A 22,673-nucleotide genomic window follows, 5' to 3' on the forward strand; every position below is an offset into this window, starting at 1 on the left:
GAGGTGGTATTTATTTAAAGTTAGAACTGAGAGTCTTAAACTATTTTTGTTATAAGTTCTTGAGGTTGGGTAAGTCTTGTACCTCAGTTTCTGGCTCTTTATAATAGTCATTAGGTGATGAGTTGAGAGAATGGTGTAATTAAGCATAGTAAAAGTTAACAATTCTTAAGTACTAGTATGTGCTAGGCATTCTGAATATTTTACACATACTGTCTTATTTGATCCTCACAATAAAACTACCATTATTCTGCTTTATAGTTGAGGATATTTTGAGGACAGAGCCCAATTCGCCAAAAAGTAATGCAGGTTAGGTTTGGAGCTGGGATTCTAGCCCTGATAGTCTCACTTCAGAGCTTGTACTCTTAAATATCTTATTGGTCCTATAAGCAGTGTTACAAAGGTATATTCGTGTGGTGATCAGAGTTGTTTGTATCAATAAACTTCAAATCTGGGAATTCAAGATGTTCAGTCTCTAACCTGTGTGTTGGCAAAGGATTGTGTGTGAATGTAATGGAGCGAGCCAAGTGGTCTGTGTCCTTGGTCATCATTGCACTAGAGTCACTTGGCTTTTAAAAGTATATTTATATATTGGATTTTATTTATTATGTAAGATTTCTTTGGTAAAAAACATTTTGGTGCTTTTAAAGAAATAAGGCATACTACTTACCTCAAATAAGCTGTTTATTCTACAGATAAAGAATGAAACTGAGGAATTAATGAAACATGGCTAAGGTTTTGTCTATAACCAGATATCTCACAGGATACCTTTTCTGTTATAGTAAAGAAGCAGAATCCACTTTTTTTAGATCCATGCATACCTTATGTTTTCATCCTTTTAAGTATTTGGTGAAATAGAAATACCAGTTCACATTTTTGGAATTAAACACTCTGTTGTACCTTTTTTTTTTTTTTTTAAACAGCATATTCTTCTTCCTAAAATTAGATTGGTAGTTGACCTGGGTGATGAATAATAAGGTGGTTCATTACACTGTCCTCTTTACTTTTCTATATATTTAAAAATTCCTTTAATAAGTTTAAAAAAGATGGGCATGTATATTTTGAATTAATATTTATTGGAGAATTTTGTGACATTTAATACATGGACGATCAAAAATAGGAGATAGAAATCATTGATGTAAAGAGAACTGAAGCATTCAGGGGCGCCTGGGTGGCACAGCGGTGAAGCGTCTGCCTTCGGCTCAGGGCGTGATCCCGGCGTTATGGGATCGAGCCCCACATAAGGCTCCTCCGCTATGAGCCTGCTTCTTTGTCTCCCACTCCCCCTGCTTGTGTTCCCTCTCTCGCTGGCTGTCTCTATCTCTGTCAAATAAATAAATAAAATCTTTAAAAAAAAAAAAGAACTAAAGCATTCTAAAAAATGATGAGTTGGATGGGAAACTAATAGTTACATTTGAAATAAAACACTTAAAAAAAACTTAAAGTGAAGGGGCTCGGTTGGGCCTCCCACTCTTTTTTTTTTTTAAAGATTTTATTTATTTATTTGACAGAGATAGAGACAGCCAGCGAGAGAGGGAACACAAGCAGGGGGAGTGGGAGAGGAAGAAGCAGGCTCCTAGCGGAGGAGCCTGATGTGGAGCTCGATCCCATAATGCCGGGATCACGCCCTGAGCCGAAGGCAGACGCCCAACGAGTGTGCCACCCAGGCGCCTCGGGCCTCCCACTCTTGATTTCATCTCGGGATCGTTGGATTGGCTCCCCAGTTGGGCGCCATTCTTGGCAGGGAGTCTGCTTGGTGTTCTCTCCCTCTACCCTTCCCTCTCTCTCAAATAGATGAATGCATCTTAAAAAAAACACCAAACTTATAATGGTTATATGTCAATTATGTCTCAGTAAAACTGGAAAAAACTTAAAATGGCCAATGGATTTTAATTTTTGGAAGGATTTTATATTTGGAAACTCATATTTTTATATTAAATATAAAATTTATATTAAATACAGTGGTTATTGTTCTCTTTAGGTCCTGGCCTGGCAATCAGAGTAATATGTGCTGAAGAACCTTATATTTGTAAGGACTTCCCTGAAACCAACAATATTTTGAAAATAGTAGCTGATTTTTCTGCAAGTGTTAAGAAGGTAATAATTCCCTTTGAATTTGTATATTATAGGAGTTTTAAATAGACACAGCTCATCAGTATAAGGAATTGAATGGATTCTTGTAGTACTGTAGTATTTACAATGAATGTGTTAGAGTTTCATTTTTTGAGAATTCAGGGTAATTTAACATGTTAAATGACTGTAAAGAAAATATTCTACAGAGACTTGTAAATGTAGACTTATCTTTTTAACCTTACAACAGATAAGATACCTTGAATCCCTGGAACTGCTAGATGTGAAGGGGTCTGAAAAACTTCAAGCTAAGAATTTAAAGTGGACCTGGTTGGTAGTGCTTCCAAGTGTCAGGCTTAGCAGTGTTAATTCTTGAGTGTCTTAAGACCTTAAAAGATCCCCACATATAGAGTTTCAATAAATATATATGAACTTAAAAAATTACAAAATTTATATAGAAGTAAGGTAACTTGAATGAGAGCTAGCAGAAAAAACTGGCAGAACAAGACCCTCAAACACTTCAGATACCGGAGTTAGTATAAAGTACATAGAATTAAAAGAAGCAGTTGATAATTAGAATAAGGTATATAGTAAAAGACTATCAAAATAACTTGGGCAGCTTTGAAAAAATTAAGTTCTAGTAATGAAAATAACTGAAATTGAAAACAGCTAAAGAAAGAAGTAATGAACTCAAGGAGAGATGTTAAGAAATTTTCCAGAAATCAGAACAAAGCATCAAAGAAAAAATATATAGAGACGAGGTTAAAATAGAATGAAAAGGTCAATTTTAACGTATGTCCAGGAGGAGATAATAGATAAAAATATTTGAATTCGTCCACACTGGTGAAGACACCATGCCTCAGATTCAGGAAATGTTAACACATCTGATTTAGGATAATGGAAAAATAAATGACACCTAGTAGGCATACCTACCAAAACTGCAGACTGCCAAAGACAAAACAGCTACAGAAGAAAGATTGTTTATCCAGGAAAGACTATTATACTGAAAGCACAGTAAAAACAAGAAGATTACATGAGAAAATAATTGTGAATAGTGAGCAGATGACCTGTCTTCTAAGAACTAGGGCAAATGAAGACATTTTTAGATAAACAGAATTGACTACCAACAGTCAAATACTTAAGGAACTAAAGGCAGTGGCTCTCAGCCTGAAACAAACATGGGCTGTATAATAAAATAATCTCTAATTTTTGTTTGTTTAAAAATATTATAACAATATACAGTTAAAATAGCATATAAGCCACAGGAAATTGATTGGAGTTAAAGCGAAGATGCTTGTATTGTTTGCCAGGAGGACAGAGAGATTGATTCTCTTCTGTTAAGTATCCGTGTTAACACTTAGGGGAACTACTAAAAGAAGAAAAATACAGGGTTTAACTTCAAAACCAGTAGAAGAGAAATAAATGAACTAGGAGAAATAGTTTAGAAAAATGTAAGAAAAGAGAAAGAAACCTAAAAACTGGAACAAATAGAAACTGCTGAATAAAATGGTAGAATGAAATTCAACCATATTATTAACCGACAGTTAATTAAAAGGACTAACATCTCTAGTTATGACATAGATTGTCAAACTGGATTGAGAAGTAAAATCTAATTATAGTCTGTTTACCTAAGGATAGAAAGAATGAAAGTAAAAGAATGGAAGAGCATAGACTAGGGAAATACACCAAAAAAAAGTTGGTGGAGATCTATTAATTTTAAACAAAAGTGACTTTATGGTAAGAAGTTTTGTTATAAGAAAAAGGTTTACCTCATGTGAGGTATGTCCCTTGATGGTGACAGGATTAAATCCCCGAAGTACACAAATATAAGTTGTGTTTCTTATCCTGATACTTAACTTCTCATATCCCTGGCCCTCAGGAGTGAAATTCTGATGTATTGCATAGCACACACAAGTCAAAGAAAAATATCAAATAGGAACTATTGCTGTAAACCAGTAAGGATAGATACATAAGACAGTAATAGATAGCAAAAGAATACCTTATTTCTTGAAACCTTAAGAAATGTCTGTTTGGTTTTCTCAGCCGCATACACTATTACAAAGAGTCAAAGCTTGTACAACGGAAGAAGACCAGGAGAAGCTGATGCAAATTACAAGTTTGCATTCATTGAATGCCTTCCTTCTGCCAATTAAAACTGTAGGTGTGCAGGTGAGTTGTGTGAATTCATTGATCTGTGGCATAACTTTTTGCAGTTTAATCTTTCTGCTAATACTGAAATAGGAATGACTTAGATAAATGAAATATGAAAGTATATACACCAAATTTAGAAATGTAAAAAGGCGGTACTTTATAGAGTGCTTATGGAGTGAATAAGGTTATAGGAACTAAATATTCAGGCTGAGATTTTATAGTTTGGGAACATCTGTCATTTAACCAAAAGTAAATATTCAAACAATGGTTTGCTATAGGGTTGACTTGCTTGCTTCTGCCTTGAAGGACAGGTATCAGGAAGTCATATCCTCATGTCTGCCTCTTGGTGTGAAAATGTACCGTGACTTTAGAAGTCTTAAGTGCAAGAAGGCCCCCAGATGAACATGTTACACTATTTAGGTCTTGCTCTCAGCTTGTGTATTCCTTAAACCAGTGCTGTCTGCCTCGTCAACATGTTGTCTCTTAGCTGTGATCATGTACAACTAACATTTTTGAATTTATTGTTCTAATTGTAAAAGTATGTAAGGATAATACAGTTTTCAGTTTTAAAATGTTATTTATAAATAGATTATATTAAATTCTCCTTTATATGATCCTCAAGTGAGTTTCTAGGGAAAAGCTTGGGAGGGTAGGGAAGAGGAAAGTTTCTATTCTGTTAGGGTTTTTAGTTAAATGAAAGCTAGAAAAGGTGTCAGTAATTCAACTCAAAATGGTATGAATGCCAGTTATTGGGCCTTCCTTATGTGTGGAAAGAAATCAACTCTGTTTTAGAGATTATTCATCTGAGACTTAGTATATTCTTTTTCCTAAATACATGAAGTTGAGTCATCAGTTTAAATTCCTCCATCTCTTGAATCCATGTAGCTCTGTCTGTAAATGAGATAATAAAAATTCATTGTTGCCTTTAAAGTATTTTAGTTCATGGAAATGAAAGGTCCAGTTATTTTGAACTTGTTCCCTCTCCCCCCCCCCCTTTTAAAGGCCATATGTGAAAGCCGTGTATATTCTTTTTAAATTACTATTAAAATCACCCTTTCTGGAATTGTAGAAATACTTTTCTTTCAGTAGTGTTTGGTTATCTCATCATACACAGATTGATTTTGAAATTTATGCTATGATACTTTTAGGCACATATTACCCTACTATATAAAAATAGAACAGATAAGTTATTTGATTTGTAAGTTTTTCCAGTCCTAAGTAGATCTCTTACAGAGAACTTCCAACTCTATACTAACTCCTGCCAGGCAGGAAGTTGAATTGGATCAGTTCCCCATTTCCCTTTTTAGATAATTATTATAGATAATAATGTTAGATGAGTAGATGTTTGAGGCAGTTTGTTAGATGAATGACTTCTATAAAAATGAAGTTTATTTCAGGTTCCACTACTTCTACCATCAAAATAAAAGTTTCTTTTGTTGTTAGATATCTTACTTTATTCTAGTTGTTTATGCTTTTGAAGGTGAGACCCTTGGAAGCCCAGAAAAAAATTATAATTCATGGTTAGTATAGCAATGAAGTTTATTTTCTAAATCCCAAAATAAACCATACTTGTAAAAAAAAAAAAAAAAAAAGCAAAACCTCAGTACCTTTAGAGTAATTTTCCCTCTGCCTATTCTCCAGTTGGGTTGTATGTGTCCTTCCAGAAACATTAATTTTAAAAAGAAAGTAAAAGGAATTATAGATGTGCATTATCGTCGTTTTCCTTTAAACTTGACATCACAAATTTCTTATCTTTGTATGCCATTACCAGTAGATTATTCTTAACTACTGCCTTGTATTCCATGTATGGTTATACCATAGTTTAATCATTCCCCTACCAGTGGACATTTAAACTGTTTCAGTTTTTCACTAGTATAGGCATTTCAGCAAGTAATATCTTAATTCTTCAAGCTGTTAGTCATGCTACTCTGTAAGATCATGTCCTGAATTAAGAACATGTACACTTTAAACTTTGATAAATACTATCAAATTAGCATTCATATAGTCTAAATTCTCATATTCTCAGTATCGTGACTGGTAGGTAGTTAGCTAATGAATCTTTTTAAATTGCTTATCTTAGTTTAACTTTATTCATTCATTCATTCATTCATTCATTCATTCATTCATTCATTTTTAAAGCAAATCACTTGGGTTAAAAGGACAGAGGAGGGGCCTCTGGGTGGAACAGTTGGTTAAGTACCCTACTCTTGGTTTCAGCTCAGGTCATGATCTCTGGGTCGAGATCGAGCCCTGTGTCAGGCACTGCACTTGGCGAGGAGTCTGCTTGAGATTCTCTCTCCTCCTGCCCCTCCCGCTCGTGCTCTTTCTCTCAAATACATAAGTCTTTAAAAAAAAAAAAAAGGACAAAGAAAAGGGAATCAATATTATGTTTTATTCATTTATTTTTAAAAGATTTTATTTATTTATTTGACAGAAATAGAGACAGCCAGCGAGAGAGGGAACACAAGCAGGGGGAGTGGGAGAGGAAGAAGCAGGCTCCTAGCGGAGGAGCCTGATGTGGGGCTCGATCCCATAACGCCGGGATCATGCCCTGAGCCGAAGGCAGACGCTTCAACGCTGTGCCACCCAGGCGCCCCTATTCATTTATTTTTAAGTTAACTTTCAGTGGTTCATTTTTAAAGAAATTTATAGTAAATGTTTATGAAATTATTTTTACCTCTAACTTAAGAATACCTAAGAATATCCAGCTAATAAACATGGGTAGATCTTTTTTCATTTTAATAGTTTTGTGTGTGTGTGAGTATAGTTGACACACAATGTTATGTTATTTTCAGGTGTACAACATAGTGATTCAGCTTCTCTATAGGTTATTCTATGCTTGTTACCACAAGTGTAGCTGTCACCATATATCCCTATTATAATATCATCGACTGTATTCCCTCTGTTGTGGCTTTTATTCCTATGACTTAGTCATCTTGTAACTGGGAGCTTGTATCTCTCCCCCTTCACCCATTTTGCCTATCCTCCCACGCTCCTTTCCTCTGATAATCATCAGTTTATTCCTGTATTCATAGGTCTGATTTAGCTGTTTATTGGGTTTTTAGGTTTCATATATGAGTGAAATCATGTAGTGTTTGTCTTTTTCAGCCAGACTTACTTCACTTAGCATAATATCCTCTAGGTCTATCCATGTTTTGCAAATGGAAAAAAAAAAAAAAAAAAAAAAACCCAAAAAACAAAAAAACCTCATCCTTTTTTATGGCTGCATAATATTCTCTCTGTGTACGTGTATGCATACCACATCTTCCTTATCCATTCATCTCTTGATGGACACTTAAGTTTCTTCCATATCTTGGTTATTGTAAATAATGCTGCAGTAAATATAGAGGTGCATGTATCTTTTCAACTTAATGTTTTCATTTTCATTGGGTAAATATCCATTAGTAAAATTACAAAATTATTGAATCATATGGCATTTCTATTTTTAATTTTTTTTTAAAGATTTTATTTATTTATTTGACAGAGATAGAGACAGCCAGCGAGAGAGGGAACACAAGCAGGGGGAGTGGGAGAGGAAGAAGCAGGCTCATAGCAGAGGAGCCTGATGTGGGGCTCGATCCCATAACGCTGGGATCACGCCCTGAGCCGAAGGCAGACGCTTAACCGCTGTGCCACCCAGGCGCCCCTAATTTTTTGAGAAACTGTTTTCCACAGTGGCTGTACATTCCCACCAAGAGTACACACAGGTTCTTTTTTCTCCACGTTCTTGCCAACACTCATTTGTCTTTTTGATACTAACCATTCTAACAGGTATGGGGGATATCTCGTTGTGCTTTTGATTTGCATTTCCCTGATGATTAGTGATGCTGAGCATCTTTTCATGAGTCTTTTGACCATCTGTAGGTCTTCTTTGAAAAAATATCTATTGATATGGATTGTTTGGGTTTTTTTTGGTGTTGTGTGAGTTCTTTACATATTTTAGATATTAACCCCTTATTGGCTATATCCTTTGCAAATGTCTTCTCCCATTCACTAGGTTGCCTTTTGGTTTTGCCAGTGGTTTTCTTCACTGTGCAAAAACTTTTTATTTCAATGTAGTCCCAATAGTTTATTTTCCCTTTTGTTTCCTTTGCGTCAGACATTTCTAGAAAAATGTTTACTATGGCTGATAGCAAAGAAATTGCCTGTTTTCTCTTCTAGGATTTTTGTGGTTTCAGGTCTCACATTTAGATCTTTAATTCGTTTTGAGTTTATTTTTGTGAATGGTGTTAGAAAGTGGTCCAGTTTTATTCTTTTACATGTAGCTGTCCAGCTTTCCTAGTACCATTTATTGAAAGGACTATTTTTCCCCATTGTATATTCTTGCCTCCTTTGTCATAGATTAATTGATCATATAAGTGTGGGTTTACTTCTGGCCTCTCTATTCTTTTCCACTGATATATGTGTCTGTTTTTGTGCCAGTAGCATACTGGTTTTGTTTTGTTTTATCTTTATACTGTTTTGATTACTGTGTCCTTGTAGTTTATCTTGAAATCTGGAATAATACCTTAGTTTTGTTCTTTCGCAAGATTGCTTTGGCTGTCCAGGGTCTTTTGTGGTTCCATACAGATTTTAGTATTACTCTAGTTCTGTGAAAAATGTTGGTATTTTGATATGGATTGCATTGAATGTGTAGATTGTTTGGGTAGTATGGGGATTTTAGCAATTTAATTCTTCTAATCCATGAGCATGGAATATCTTTCCATTTGTTTGTGTCCTCTTCAGTTTCTTTCACCAGCGTTTTATAGTTCTCAGAGTTACAGGTCTTTCACTTCTTGGTTAAGTTTGTCCCTAGGTATGTAATTCTTCTTGTACAATTGTGAATGGTATTATTTTCTTAATTTCTCTTTCTGCTATTTCATTGTCAGTGTATAGAAATGCTACTGATTTCTGGGTATTAATTTTGTATCCTGCAATTTTACTGAATTCATTTATTACTGCTAGTAGTTTTTGGTGGAGTCTGTAGGATTTCCCATGTGTAACATCATGTTGTCTTCAAATAGTGACAGCTTAACTTCTTTACCACTATTGATACCTCTTATTTTTTTTTTCTTCTCTGATTGCTGTAGTCAGGGCTTCCAGTACTACATTGAATAGAAGTGGCAGGAGAGGACATCCTTGTCTTGTTCCTGCTCTTAGAGGAAAAGCTGTCAGTTTTTCAGCATTGAGCATGATGCTAGCTGTGGGTTTTTCATATATAGCCTTTATTATGTTGAGGTAAAACATGGGCAGATCTTGTCTGCCAAATTAGGTGTGCTGCCTGTGTACATTTGGGCAGCTACTTGGAATGAAATCTCAGTGGGCCTTTGGCATGGGTTGAATAAATTTTTAAAATTTCCACGACACTTTATGTCTGAACTGAGTTAGGTAGATTTTAATATGGGATTTTAATTTAGGGTTTATATCATTAGAGAAATAGTTGTATAACTTTTATTCAAACATGTTTTTGTTTAAAAAAAAAAACAAAAAAATTGTTGATGGTGTTACCATGCATGAAATATTTTCCAGTCCATCTTTTGGCTTCTAGAAAACCATTAAAAATTATGTATTTTTATTTTCAGGGTGACTGTCGTTCCTACAGTTACGTGTGTGGAATCTCCAGTAAAGATGAGCCTGACTGGGAATCTCTTATTTTCCTGGCTAGACTTATACCTCGCATGTGTCACAACATTAACAGGTATGTTCTGCAGGGGATAAGTTGTGAGGTGAAACGGAAGGATGTGTTTTTTAAGGTCTTCCCACTATTCAGAGACCAAAAGACTCAAAGTATAGATACAGGTATGCACGTAGGTAATAGTTGAGCAGATACTTAATAATAGCTTGTGTTTTGTTCCTTTGTCACAGTGCAATCATCTGCTTATTAAAAGACTTTTTGCTCTTGTTTAAACAAAAAATAGGAAGGATTTTAAAAAATTAAGTATTAAATATTAAAGGCACTTCTAAAACCTGTCTTCCAAATTAGGAGCTTATGCTAGCTGTTGGTTTTATGGTAATATCTTTCCTTCCAGGATTTCTTCTACTGGAAGGAATATGTATGGGTTATAGGATTAACAATAGAGACTTGGTTAATTTGGTAATCCCAGGGGAGATCAAAGAAAAGAAATAGGCATATGACAGATATCATTAAAACAACTACATGTAGAATTTATTTTGAATTTATTTTTTTTTCAGATCTAGTTTTTTTTCACTTGCATGGTAATTTCTAACGTTGGATATATCAACAGCTGATTTATTATCTATGTGTAATGCTCCATTGCACTGTCCCATATAGAGTTCAAAGAACCTCATACCAGATTGCTGATTAGATGTTCTAGTTTCACCATTGTCTACTGTCTTTTATTTTCTTCATGAGTATTAAGAGTATTAAGCAATTCACAACCAAAAAGATTACTTGAGGTTTCAGTTAACTCAGGTTTGTTGCAGGAATTAGGAACCTACCTATTGGTGTTCGCCCAGCAGGGTGTGTATAGTGTGTCCTTTGAGACAAGGAGTCAGAGGGAAGCCAGTTTTTAACTGGTGGGAACATGCCCACTAAGAGGCTTTTTACTGTGTTGAATCTAAGGCCTGCAGATAGAGAAGCACTGTCAGTACACTGAAAAGAGTGAATTTTTAATTAATAATGGTTAATTTGTAATTACCTATTTCGAATGGAGATAATTGCCATGGTTAAAGTAATGGTTCATAATCTATCTTCTAGAGAATGCTTAATGTCTAAATAAACTTCTTAGGTCATAGAGAACATTCCCTTTCCCTAAGTTTGACTCAACTGCTTCTGTTTTTCATTTCACAACATTCTTACAGTTTGCTCTCTCTCTCTCTGTTTTTCTTTTGCCACCGGTCCCTCATCCTTGTTTAAACTTTCTCTTCCTTTTATATGCTGGTTTCTTTGCCTGTTTTCTTTTTCCCTCGTCTGTTTTCCTCCCTCCTTTGTTTTCCTCCCTCCTTTCCCAAACATCCCTCCTCCCTGCAAAATAATGAAGTCTAACAACCAACAAACAAAAAAATAGATTTAAAAATATGAACCTAGCAAGCCTTTAAGAGTCTTGGTGAATTTTAGATTTCTTTGCCAGGGTCTGTTTTGGGAGTTGGAATTTAAACAAAAACATTTTTTTCTATTTTTGCCTAATTTTTTCCTAATTTGCATTGTGGAATCTTTGTATGGAGAGTGTCTGCTCCAGTTTTACTGTTCTGTGCAATGTGACAGACTACTTATTCCTGTGCATTCTATGAACACTCTTGTTTGTAAGAAATAAGAAAGAGCAAGTTCATGGCATTCTTTTTCCTAGTTGCTTTTTCCTTGAAGGATCATTTATGAACTCTAGGGACTGTATTGTTTAGTGGAAGTGTGGCATTTGATACATGGGACAAAAACTTGCTATATATTATGTTTGGGAGGAGGCAATGAATTAGTTGGTGGTAGTGTGGTTTTGATCTGATGCTCTTTTCTTCTGTATGTTTTTATTCCATTAAGAAAAAAGAAAAAAAATAATTAAACTTCACCATGGAAGTTGCCAAGAGAGATGTATTTTCTTTAGTTAAGACAAATAAGGCTGGGGAAAGGGGACAGTTGTGTGCTGGCTGGAGTCCCAAGTCAGGAAAGCTAGGATGCATTCATATCTATATCCTGACTGCCTCTTGTTTTCTGGGTGAAGGTTGTGGAACAGATCCCCCCAACCAGTGGTAGGATTCCTCTTGAGTTGGAATTATCTGATCCGAATTTCCTCAAGCTGTGTTCTTTTATTAAAGTTACTTTTATTAACACCTGCAGTGTATCTTCCTATCTTTCAAACAGATGTTTACTTAAAGAAGTAGTGAGTTATTCCTTTTAGGACCAAATAGTAGGACACCAAGTTCTGTTTTGGTAACATTTTTAATAATGGGGAAATGAGAATCTTTCTTTGAAATCAAAGTTTTCCAAAGTGAAAAAAAAAAATTGAGTAGTCAAATAAGTTTGGGAAATGCCCCGTAGCCTTATCTTGGAGGTTTCTAGTGCATATTAACATATAGTTTCTGAAGTTCTGGCATAAAACAACCTATTTTTTTGTTCAACTTCAGTGTTTCCCCAGGCTTGTGTGTATTTATTTTTTAGGGGTACTATAACAAATTTTCACAAACCAGGAGCCTTAAAACAAATTTATTGTCTCTCAGTTCTAGAGGCTAGAAGTCTGAAGTCGGGGTGTTAGCAGGGCCATGCTGTCTATGGCATAAGGCTCTGGGGGTCAGATCCTTCTTTGACTCTTCCTAGTTTCTGGCGTTTACTGGTAGTCTTTGGCTTATGACAGTGTAACTCCAGTATCTGTTGCCATCTTTACACGGCCCTCTCTCTGTTTTGTCTGTTTCCAAATTTTCCTCTTCTTAGAAGGACACCTTCAAAGATTAATTAATGCCTACCCCAATCCATTATGACCTTATCTTAACTTGATTACATCTGCAAAGACCCTATTTTCATGTATAGATTCTAGATGGACATGAAGTTTGGGGGATACCCATCAATCCAGTACCTTATATGAAAAGAGGATTGTGATAATCCCATATATCTTTGTACATTCTGAGATACTGTTATTCCAAAGAATACACTTTCAGGAAGGACATAGAACATAGCTTCTTATCCTGGGGCACCTGGGTGGCCCAGTCAGTTAAGTATCTGATTCTTGATTTTGGTTCAGGTCATTATCTCAGGGTTGTGAGATTGAGCCCTGTGTCGAATTTTTCACTGGGTGTGGAGCCTGCTTACGATTCTCTCCCTCTGCCCCTCCCCTCCCCACGTGTGCATGGTCTCTTTCTCCCTTTCAAAAAAAGGTATGTAATCTTTTTTCTCTTTTTTTTAAGATTTTATTTGAGAGAGAATCAGAGTATGAGTGGGGGTAAGGGCAGAGGGAGAAGTAGAGGGACAAGCAGACGCCCCATTTAGCATGGAGCCTGATGCAGAGCTCGATCCCAGGACCCCGAGATCATAACCTCAGCCAAAGTCCGATGCTTAGCTGACTGAGCCACTCAAGCGCCCCCATATAATCTTATATCCTGTTCTACCCATGTGGTGATTTGAAGTGGGTGAGAGAGGGCCTCAGAATAAATAGAAAGAATGATATTCTATGTTTTTTGCTTCTTCTACTAAAATGTCATTTTTCTGTAATTTTCACCTCCTCCCCTTCTAGAGTTGTCTATATATTTGGCCCACCAGTTAAAGAACCTCCTACGGATGTTACTCCCACTTTCTTAACAACAGGGGTGCTCAGTACTTTACGCCAAGCTGACTTTGAGGCCCATAACATTCTCAGGGAGTCTGGTAAGCTCATTTTGTTTATTACTACATGCTCTAACTAGAATTTGGAAATGTGGCATTACGATTTCTAGTTAGGAGGATGCAAGTTTGAATTTTTAGATGTTTTTATTTTTATTATTCATTTCTATGGATTGTTCTATGATACTGCCTGCCATACAAAATTTTTCACCTTCATGGTCGTTTGTGGATATGTACATATAGGCAAAAAATCGGAGTTGCCTGACTCCCATTGTTCCCAGCTGAGGTTATACAAGGCGATACTCTTTTTGCTCACTCTTACTGTAAACAAGTGTCCTTTTTGTAGTCTATTTAGTACCGTATTTTTTGCATTTGTGTGCTTTTTGTTTCTGATTTTACTGTTTGAAATGTCCCCCAGGCATAGTGCTGAGGTGCTGTCTGGGTTTCTGAGCACAGGAAGGCTGTCATGTGCCTTATGGAGAAAATCATGGGTTAGATAAGCTTTATTCATGTGTGAATTATAGTGCTGTTGGCTATGAGTTCAATGCTAACGAATCCAAAATAAATAATAAAGTGTCTTTAAACAGAAGCATACGTAAAACAAGGTTATGTATTGATTGGCTAATGAAAATGGCTTGCAGGAATCTCTATTTCCTGTGGGGACAGTGGTTGACAGCTTGCTGATTCAGTGTTTGCAGTATAGACCATAACTACCTTGAGTAACAAGAGTGGACTTAAATATATCGCTTCACTGTAACATCGCTGCAATCATCAAATTCTGTTGTTTGTATTTGCAATTGAGTTTACTTACAGATATGACAGTAGTTGAAAACAATGCATCATGACAGTCTTAGCTGGTACGTTTATGTATGTGATTTGAGATACTATCTAGGAGGATTTAATGGAACTGGGTTAGAGTGCTTTTTCCATGGTGTGGTAATTGGTTCTACATGTTTACTTCCTTTTTCTAGGATATGCTGGGAAAATTAGCCAGATGCCAGTGATTTTGACACCATTGCATTTTGATCGGGACCCACTTCAGAAGCAGCCTTCATGCCAGAGATCTGTGGTTATTCGAACCTTTATTACTAGTGATTTCATGACTGGTATACCTGCAACACCTGGCAATGAAATCCCCGTAGAGGTAACTTATATATTTTTCTCATGTACATTTTTAATATCTCATACATTTTATAATATGGTGAATGGAATAGGCTATGACAAAACTGATATTTCTGGGGTTGGTTTTCTGTTTGTAAGATAGGCTTTTTTTTTTTTTTTTTTAAAGATAGCACGTGTGCATGCGTGCACAGGGGGGCAGAAGGATGGGGAGAGAAGCAGACTCCCCGCCGAGCACAGAGCCTGAAAGGGGTGTCGGGGGGTGGGGAGACTCGAGTCAGGGCTACATCCTATGACCCTGAGATCCTGACCTGAGCCAAAATCGAGAGTCAGATGCTCAACCAGCTGAGCCACCCAGGCACCCCTAGGCTTTTATTATTTTTTTTAATCTCCACATAATTGATTAAATAAAGCACTGGGTGTTATACTCAAATGAATGATGGAACATTATGTCAGAAACTAATGATGTACTATAACTTGGCTAATTGAATTTAAATTAAAAAAAATAATGTACTGTAGTTTTTTAGAAAAAACCTTCAATTTATTATAATCCTTCCAGATGTCTGATTACTATGTGGAAAGTAACCACCTCTAATCTATAATTCTGTCTAATCTTGCCAACCTCTACTTTATAAATAGTATTTTCCAAGTAAAGGAGAAAACCCTGGTAGTAGTGAAGAAGAGTTTATTAGAAAAATGGATGAGATTTGATACCATGGTGGCTTAGATACCCATGAATTGCTTAATGCTCTGCCTACTACCAACTCTTTTTTTTAAAGATTTTATTTATTTATTTGAGAGAGAGAAGAGTGAGAGAGAGCATGAATGGGGGAAGGGGTAGAGGAAGAAGCAGACTCCCCACTGAACAGGGAGCCCAATATAGGGCTCCATCCCAGGACCCTGGGGTCATGACCTGAGCTGAAGGCAGATGCTTAACCGACTGAGCCACCCAGGTGCCTCTACTACCAGCTATTTTTGATCACCACCTCCCTCTCCCGTTCTGTCTCCCCTGGAGTATTCCAGAGCAGCTATTTGCATAGTAGCAAATGAAAATCAAAGTGAGACTTTATTAGGTGGACCTCTGCTCTATACTCTAATGCAAGGCTCTGGTTATAGCTGGATAGCTAGGTTGGGACTGTGGTTTAGAGTTTGTTTCCCCTTAGTCTCAAATTTGCCAAATCTCTGTCCATTCAAGTGACCAGGCCTTATTCTCCTCTTGTACATTTGGTAGTGGTTGTTAGTACGGTGCATTCTGTGCCACTGTGCGGGCCTCAGACTTATATATTTCAGCCACAGACTATATGTGAAGCATTGGCTTTTAATACATAAAATCACATGCTTGGATGTCACAGCAATTTCAGATTGCTATACATTTCTAAACACTTGTTATGGACAAGTAACAAACATAATTTCAGACTGGCAACTGTTTGCAGACTACACTTTGAGTAGTACTGAGTTAATTCGCTTAAATCTATAGAAGGAAATTAGGTTCACTACATAAAATTAATCAGAGACCATACCATACACATAGAAGACAATAATAAAAATAGATCACATTTTAATTGTAAATGCAAGCCTTCTAGGTCTGTTGGACATGTGCTGGATCCTGGCTCTTCTATTTATGATCTTTGTTTTATAACAGGTGGTGTTAAAGATGGTCACTGAGATTAAGAAGATTCCTGGTATTTCTCGAATTATGTATGACTTAACATCAAAGCCCCCAGGAACTACCGAGTGGGAGTAATAAACTTGTTCTATTAAAGTATCGTGTTCAGTTTAAATTGATTAGAAACCATTCCCAGTATTGACATGCGGTACTGTGAAAAGAGTTACTGGAGCGGCTGCGTCACATCTGAGTTCTCGCCAGCAAAAATCTGCTTACGAGCTGAGTTGGGGATAACTAAAAGGGACTGAAGCGTTTGTACGGGTATGATCAAAGCACCATTGCCTACACTCAGACAGACTGGCACTGCTTTAGCCTTCGCCTCACTTGTTCTTTATGTATAAACTCACTTGCTGTTAATGTCTCCTGTCAATGAAGATGTATGAAGGTGGGTGAATTTGGGGGTAGTAATAGGCTTCTATCCCATTGCCAGTTTCTAAGAGCTGTTAGAAAATACCCATTATTTGCCAGTGTGACTTAATATGTATGTCTTTCAGAGAATCTGAATTTGCTTGTGTAAGTAGCTTACTCCTCCAAAGGTGGGGGTGAGGGGTGAACATATCAGATAAGGTGTAGCTGGGCTGTTCCAGCCCCTTTTGCAGGACCTGGGGCTATCAAATGTGAGCTCCCTTAAGATGGAAAACACCAGAAATTCATTGAAGTACTTAGAATTTTATAACATCACACCATGGGAGAAGGAAGCTACGAATGGTCTTGGTTTAAAACGTTTTCAGATTCTGTTCCACAGAGATGCCATGGTGTTCACTGCCAACCTGTTCATTAGTGAGGAGTTTTATCCTGCTTTACCCCCCCCCCCCCCGCTTTGTTGCTGGCTCCCATAGCCTTGCGAGGAAGTTTCTGTTCTCTTCCCCAGAAGAGGTGGTCTTTGGTGTAACATAAAGTCAGCTTTTTGATTGCATTTGGTCAGAAGACCAGCTGTGAGACTGCTGAAACCATTATACGTGCCCGCAGCTTAGACTGTCTAGTAAAGAGTTGTAAAATGAACTGTTAGATGTAATCTATAGGTGGGTTTATCACCCACTGCTCAGAAGACTGTGACCAGTCTTGGTCCATGCAAGATATTGCCACACGTTGTAATCCTCTATCATTTGTAAGATTCAAGAACTTGTATAGGACTCCTTACCATTGCCACTGGTATCTACCAGGTCCTTTATAACATTTGTAGAAGCACCATAAAAATAGTAGTAGACTTAAATTCTACAATCATTTCACGATAGTTTAGCTGTTGTTACTGTTTAAGAACATTAATGAGTTTTTCGTCCTTTTTTTTTTTTTTTTTTAATTGAGATGTAATCTATCTATAGCAGATTAGTTTCCGGTGTCATGTTTCTCTCATGCCAAACCCATCTCAGATTGCTGCCTCTTATTTTCAAGATCTTTTGTATTAATCAGGTACAAAATTTTGTTTGGGATTCAGTATTATTAGGTAAACAGTAAAATTACTCATGGCTGAAGTCTACTTTTTATCCTGGCTGTCCCAGAGGACAAAAAAACTGTATTGCCAGGCCAGCAAGGGAAGAACTTCCATCTGTTGCAACAGATATCTGTACCCAAAACAAAGGAGTATTTGACTTCTGTGGAACTTGAAGGGTTCACTGTCTGTCCTGATGATGAGGTATTCGTACTGGCCTTTTGGAAAGAGGATATGTAAGTGATCTGGCCGTAACAGATTTGGAGTCATGTTATCTTCGAGCTGGAATAGACAACCTCTAAAAGGCTTACAAATATTTACATTGATGTGAAAAAAATTCCTCTTCTAGGAGAAGTTTCTTGCGATTTTGTATTTGAGCAAATAGGAAACTAGGAAGAATATAGAGTGAGGGTGTTTTCTATTTCTAATGTATGTTCTGTGGAACACTGCTCCACTGAGCTGATCCTTGTCAAAAGGGTTAGATGGTCATGGAGGTTGGGAAAGTGCTGTTCACTTGTCCTTCTGTCTTGGAAAGTCATGGTGTACATTATATCCAAAGCTCTGAGAAATTTTGATGTGAAAAATTGTTAAACTTTCTTAACCTGATATTTTCCTGATCTTTGTCTGCTAAGCTCTTTTTATAATCCTTAATACTGGAAAAAAATGGTCTCTCCAAAACACATCCTGACATGATATAGTAAAAAAAAAAAAGTTAATTTTTTTTGGAATTTAGAAATTGTGTAGAATTTGAACCCCCTCTTCCTTTGCAAACCACGTTTTGCTTTGTGCCGTCCAGCACTACTCTGTATCTTCACAGCGTGTCATCCAAGCAGCTGAGAAAAGTTAAGATTATAGTCCATTTTACATTAAGGAAACAAGCTCAGCTTAGTAATGGTTACCTAATGAAATTCAGAATTAAATATAATCCTTAGTAGATTATGACTGCATTCCCATCAAATTGAATATATTTTGTTTCTTCATACCGATTAGGAGTAGGTAGGCAGGGCAAAGGATCATTCATTCCCCAAATTGGCAAGCACAGAGGAATTTTCAAGTACCCAGTTTCATCTTAATGGTGCCATCTATAATCATCAGCTGTTTTAGAAATAACATAGTCTGGCATAATTTCTGAAGGTAGGTCTTTAGGTGTATCTGGGAGATGGGTTATACTTTTTTTCCGTCTTTTGCTGCCCCTTCATCCTCAGGTCGTTGCCTGCATGTAGCCAAACAAGCATCATAAAAGTTTTTTCCTCACTGCCCTAAGGCCTCTCAGGGCAAGGCTTAACGGGAAGTTCTCCTTGTATAATTGACCCATCAGGAATAAATATATTTCCAAAATATGAGTCATCTTCTTATTTACGATAAGAGTAGTTAGTTTCTGTCATGCCTAGTGTTATACCCGTTTTTTTTTTTTTTTGAATTATCCCTCTCCACTACTCTCCATACCCTATTCCTCTCTCCTACTGTTTCCTGAATTTTCATTGGAATGTGGTAAGGACCTTCATACCTTAGCTATTACCCCGATGGGTATTCCTTTCATTGCCCCAATCAGAAGGTAATAGAGAACTGAATATAAGCTGCATGTTTCTATCCTTGGAAAGCAGCCCCCCCCCCCCCCGCCTTATTCTTATTGAGGTAGTTTAGCCATGCAGGTGATAGAGGGAACCAGGGTATCCATGTTTGTTAGTTTTTTTAAAATCACTGCAGGGCTTTGACAACAGTAATGGTGGTCTCCTTGGCTCCTATATTGCTGACCATTTCGTTCAATGACAAGTGAAGAGATTTGGAATGCCCCTGCAAAGAGTGCCAAAATGCCAGCTCTCAAACTTAGTCTTCTATAGTGAAGAGGCCCAGGTATTCTACCCAACTCTGACCTTTTGTCAGTGGTTCTAAACCCTGGATGCCTATTAGGACTACTTGAGGAATTGAGTCTGTATAATTTCTAGACCCCACAATCTAATCAGTTAAATTAGAATCTTGGCAGGGCCCAATTATTGATAGTTTTAAATCTCTCCGCTTCAAAAAAATATTAGGAATATACCTGGCCTGTCTAGTTATGGCTTAAAATCTTAGTCAAGTCTATAAGAGAAATGGTAAGAGAAGGCCACAGATAATGTCTTGCTGAAGATATCCTAGCTAAATTACTTCAGAACTAGGGGCCAGACTGGAATTGATTCTATGTATACTGTATTGTAGGTCAGGCACTCCAAGGGCCTGTTTGGTAATATTTAGGGCTGACCTAAATGTCACTCCTGTTGAGGTCTGTGCAACAACTACCTGGGCGTCTCTCAACCTCTTCTTATTCCTTTTGCTTTTTGTCACGGAAGAGAAACCCAGCCCTATGCTGTAGCCACCTCTCTGAATTTGACTCTAGCTAGATCATGATACAGACTGAGCTCTTACTGCACTGAGAAATCCTTCTGGAGCTGTGTAATTTGGATGTAATTTGTTAGCTAGAGTACTTACCTGTAACCTTAGTTCCCTGAATGAAAAATTTTTTGAGCCGCTCCGTTTTAAGTGACCTACCCATTAGTGTCTTTGTTCACACGTGGATCCCATGGCATCTTTTGACTTTGGTAAGGGCTCCTTAATGAGCAAAATTGTGAGACTTTGGGGAGAGTTTGGCTATTTCTTGGGTATACTAAGTTCAGTAGCTCCGAAACCTTCTGAGTTGTTCAGGAAGCCTGAACCTTAAGTAATCCAAGTGGAGTAATGCCTTTGGAGAATACAGATCTTGAAGGTAAGTAATTTTCTGTCTTTGAACCTACTGTGACATTGTTACAGCCTTATGGTATTAAATGAAGAAGTGAATGTAACCTCCTTTTGAACAGATTTTTTTATAAAGAAGTATTTTGTTAATTGGAATAAGTAGTCTAGTTGTGAAATCACTATGTAATGGTTTATGGTGCACTGATAGATCTTGTATGTTGTGGTAATGTTGGCATAAAGTAGCTTTGCCAGATTAATATGAAATGACCTTATGCCTTTTGTTTTCAGTATACTTCATAAAGGAAGAAATGATGACTTTTATAACTTGTCATTAAGCTCCAATGTTCATGAGAAAGTCAGTGAAGGAAGAGCAAAGAGGACAGACATTATCAACGTATGGGAAATAAGAAATTGCATATAGTGTCAGACGTTTCTGGATAATAAATGTAATCTATTTCTCTTAATATATAGGGAAGGGTGTCAGGGTTTTGCCCAGAGTGTAACAGTGGACATGGTAGAAATAAAATAATGGGTAGCTTTTTAAGTGAATAGCTAAAAGGGTGTGTGTATGTGTTTCCAAAATTAAAGTCCTGTACACATGCACACTTATTTGACTTCTTGCTCATTTATTTATATTTAACTCTGTCCTCAATTTCTTAAAACATATATTATCTTTATTAATTTGATAGAAAATTTGGATCCTGTTTGTTTGGAAGTGTAAGAGTTGACCAAACCCATCAAAGTAAATGTATTAAGTCACTAATATAATGATGAGAGGAAACAACCATGTTCAGAAACTGAACTCAGTAATTACTTTCAGGTAGCTGCATTGCTGTGGTATGATTTCTTACAGATCAATGACCTGGTCCGACCTTCTGCTATTTGAGAAAACTGTATTTTGAAGATTCAACTATAAAGGTTTTGCTGTTTTAACATGGCCCAAAACAGAAATATTACTGAGTTTTTATCTTGAACTCTCAAAAATCTGTCATTCTACCTTTTAAGAAAAATACTATTATCAAAAATAGTATATCTCACACCATAGCTTACCTTTTTTTTTGTTAGATTGTTAGTGAATTATTCCGAGTTATAGACATTAGATTCTAAGAAACACAGCTAAAAATCTCACTTTAACCTTACTGTTATCCAAATTGTCAAATTTTAATTAAATCCCTTTTTCATATTTTAGAATGCTATTCCATTTATAATTGTGCATTACTGTTTTTTTAGACGATACCTGTCCACATGTTTTTTTTTTTTTTTTTTAATTAACACCATGGAGAAAACACTTTTAAAAAATTCCTACTTAATGTGGCTACATTAAATAGTGGAGAACATGAGGGCCTTTTGTCAAGGTGTCTTTACCTAATTGTATTAGGATGATTGGTACTTGTTCTTAATAAGAAAAAAGTTTCAACAGACTAAAAAATATTTAGCTAAGTGCAAGAAAATTCCATCTTCTGATTCTTTTCAAAAGCAACTTCTGTTACAGTGTGGGTGATGAGGATATAATGAATTGAAATTGTTTATAGTGCCTATTACAGTTTTGCGGGAATAAAGTTCTAAGAATTATATATATATGACCCTTTTGTGTTAAAGAATCTCCTTAAAAATTTTCAAGCAACACAAAAGTGAAATAGTACAGCTGGCACCCTCTACGTCTTCTTACTACTCAGATTCAAGAATTAAAATAGTGCCTTTCCTTAATTACTGAATAATCATATAGCACATGTTGAAATTACCCCAAAGTTGATAATAAGTACCTGGAGATTTTTAAGTGAATGCAGTATCTTGGAATATTTAAAAAATAATTTAATGTTTATGTTGCGTTCTTAGCCTGTTTTCAGATTTTTGCTTAAAGAAAAATTTACCATTGAATAGGAAACATTTTGAAAGGTCTTAATAAATTTTTTTTTTCTTGTCAGGCTCTTAAAGCACCTGATGTGAATTTAGTGCAGAGTTTTTCAAACTTTCTCCTTTCACAGTTCCATTAATATTATTTTGGTCTAGAGTTGCTGTAAAAAAAAAAAAAACAGTATCTAATAGTCCCATTTTTTTAAAGTTATGGTAGTGTTCAAACAACTTCAATATTTATGCCCTAGCAACATAGTAGCCGCTTGAAAAAATATTATCCTTTGAAAGAATATATTTCACTCTTGAATAACTGGCATTAGTTACTAATGGGATGTATACATCTGTTGGGGACTGTGCAACTTACTGAACTTTGGTATACATTCAACATTGCCATCTTCATTTTCTATTCCAAGCTGATGTTTGCACAGTACTTTTTA

At 36.4% G+C, this 22,673-nt stretch overlaps 1 protein-coding gene across 1 annotated transcript in view; it reads left to right on the top strand.

The window, feature by feature from the left end:
* Window positions 1–21,965, top strand: part of GMPS (guanosine monophosphate synthase) — a 65,184-nt gene extending 43,219 nt beyond the window's left edge. Inside the window, exons 11-16 of the mRNA XM_045812055.2 lie at window positions 1,979–2,094; window positions 4,111–4,236; window positions 9,780–9,895; window positions 13,374–13,504; window positions 14,431–14,603; window positions 16,221–21,965. Of these exons, the coding sequence (XP_045668011.1) occupies window positions 1,979–2,094; window positions 4,111–4,236; window positions 9,780–9,895; window positions 13,374–13,504; window positions 14,431–14,603; window positions 16,221–16,322 (764 nt within the window). The 3' untranslated portion in view covers window positions 16,323–21,965. The remainder of the gene's footprint in view (window positions 1–1,978; window positions 2,095–4,110; window positions 4,237–9,779; window positions 9,896–13,373; window positions 13,505–14,430; window positions 14,604–16,220) is intronic.
* The last annotated feature ends 708 nt before the right edge of the window (window positions 21,966–22,673 follow it).

This window comes from Ursus americanus, chromosome 20 (assembly GCF_024610735.1).
Source record: "Ursus americanus isolate L20-20 chromosome 20, mUrsAme1.1.p, whole genome shotgun sequence".
Lineage (NCBI taxonomy): Eukaryota > Metazoa > Chordata > Mammalia > Carnivora > Ursidae > Ursus > Ursus americanus.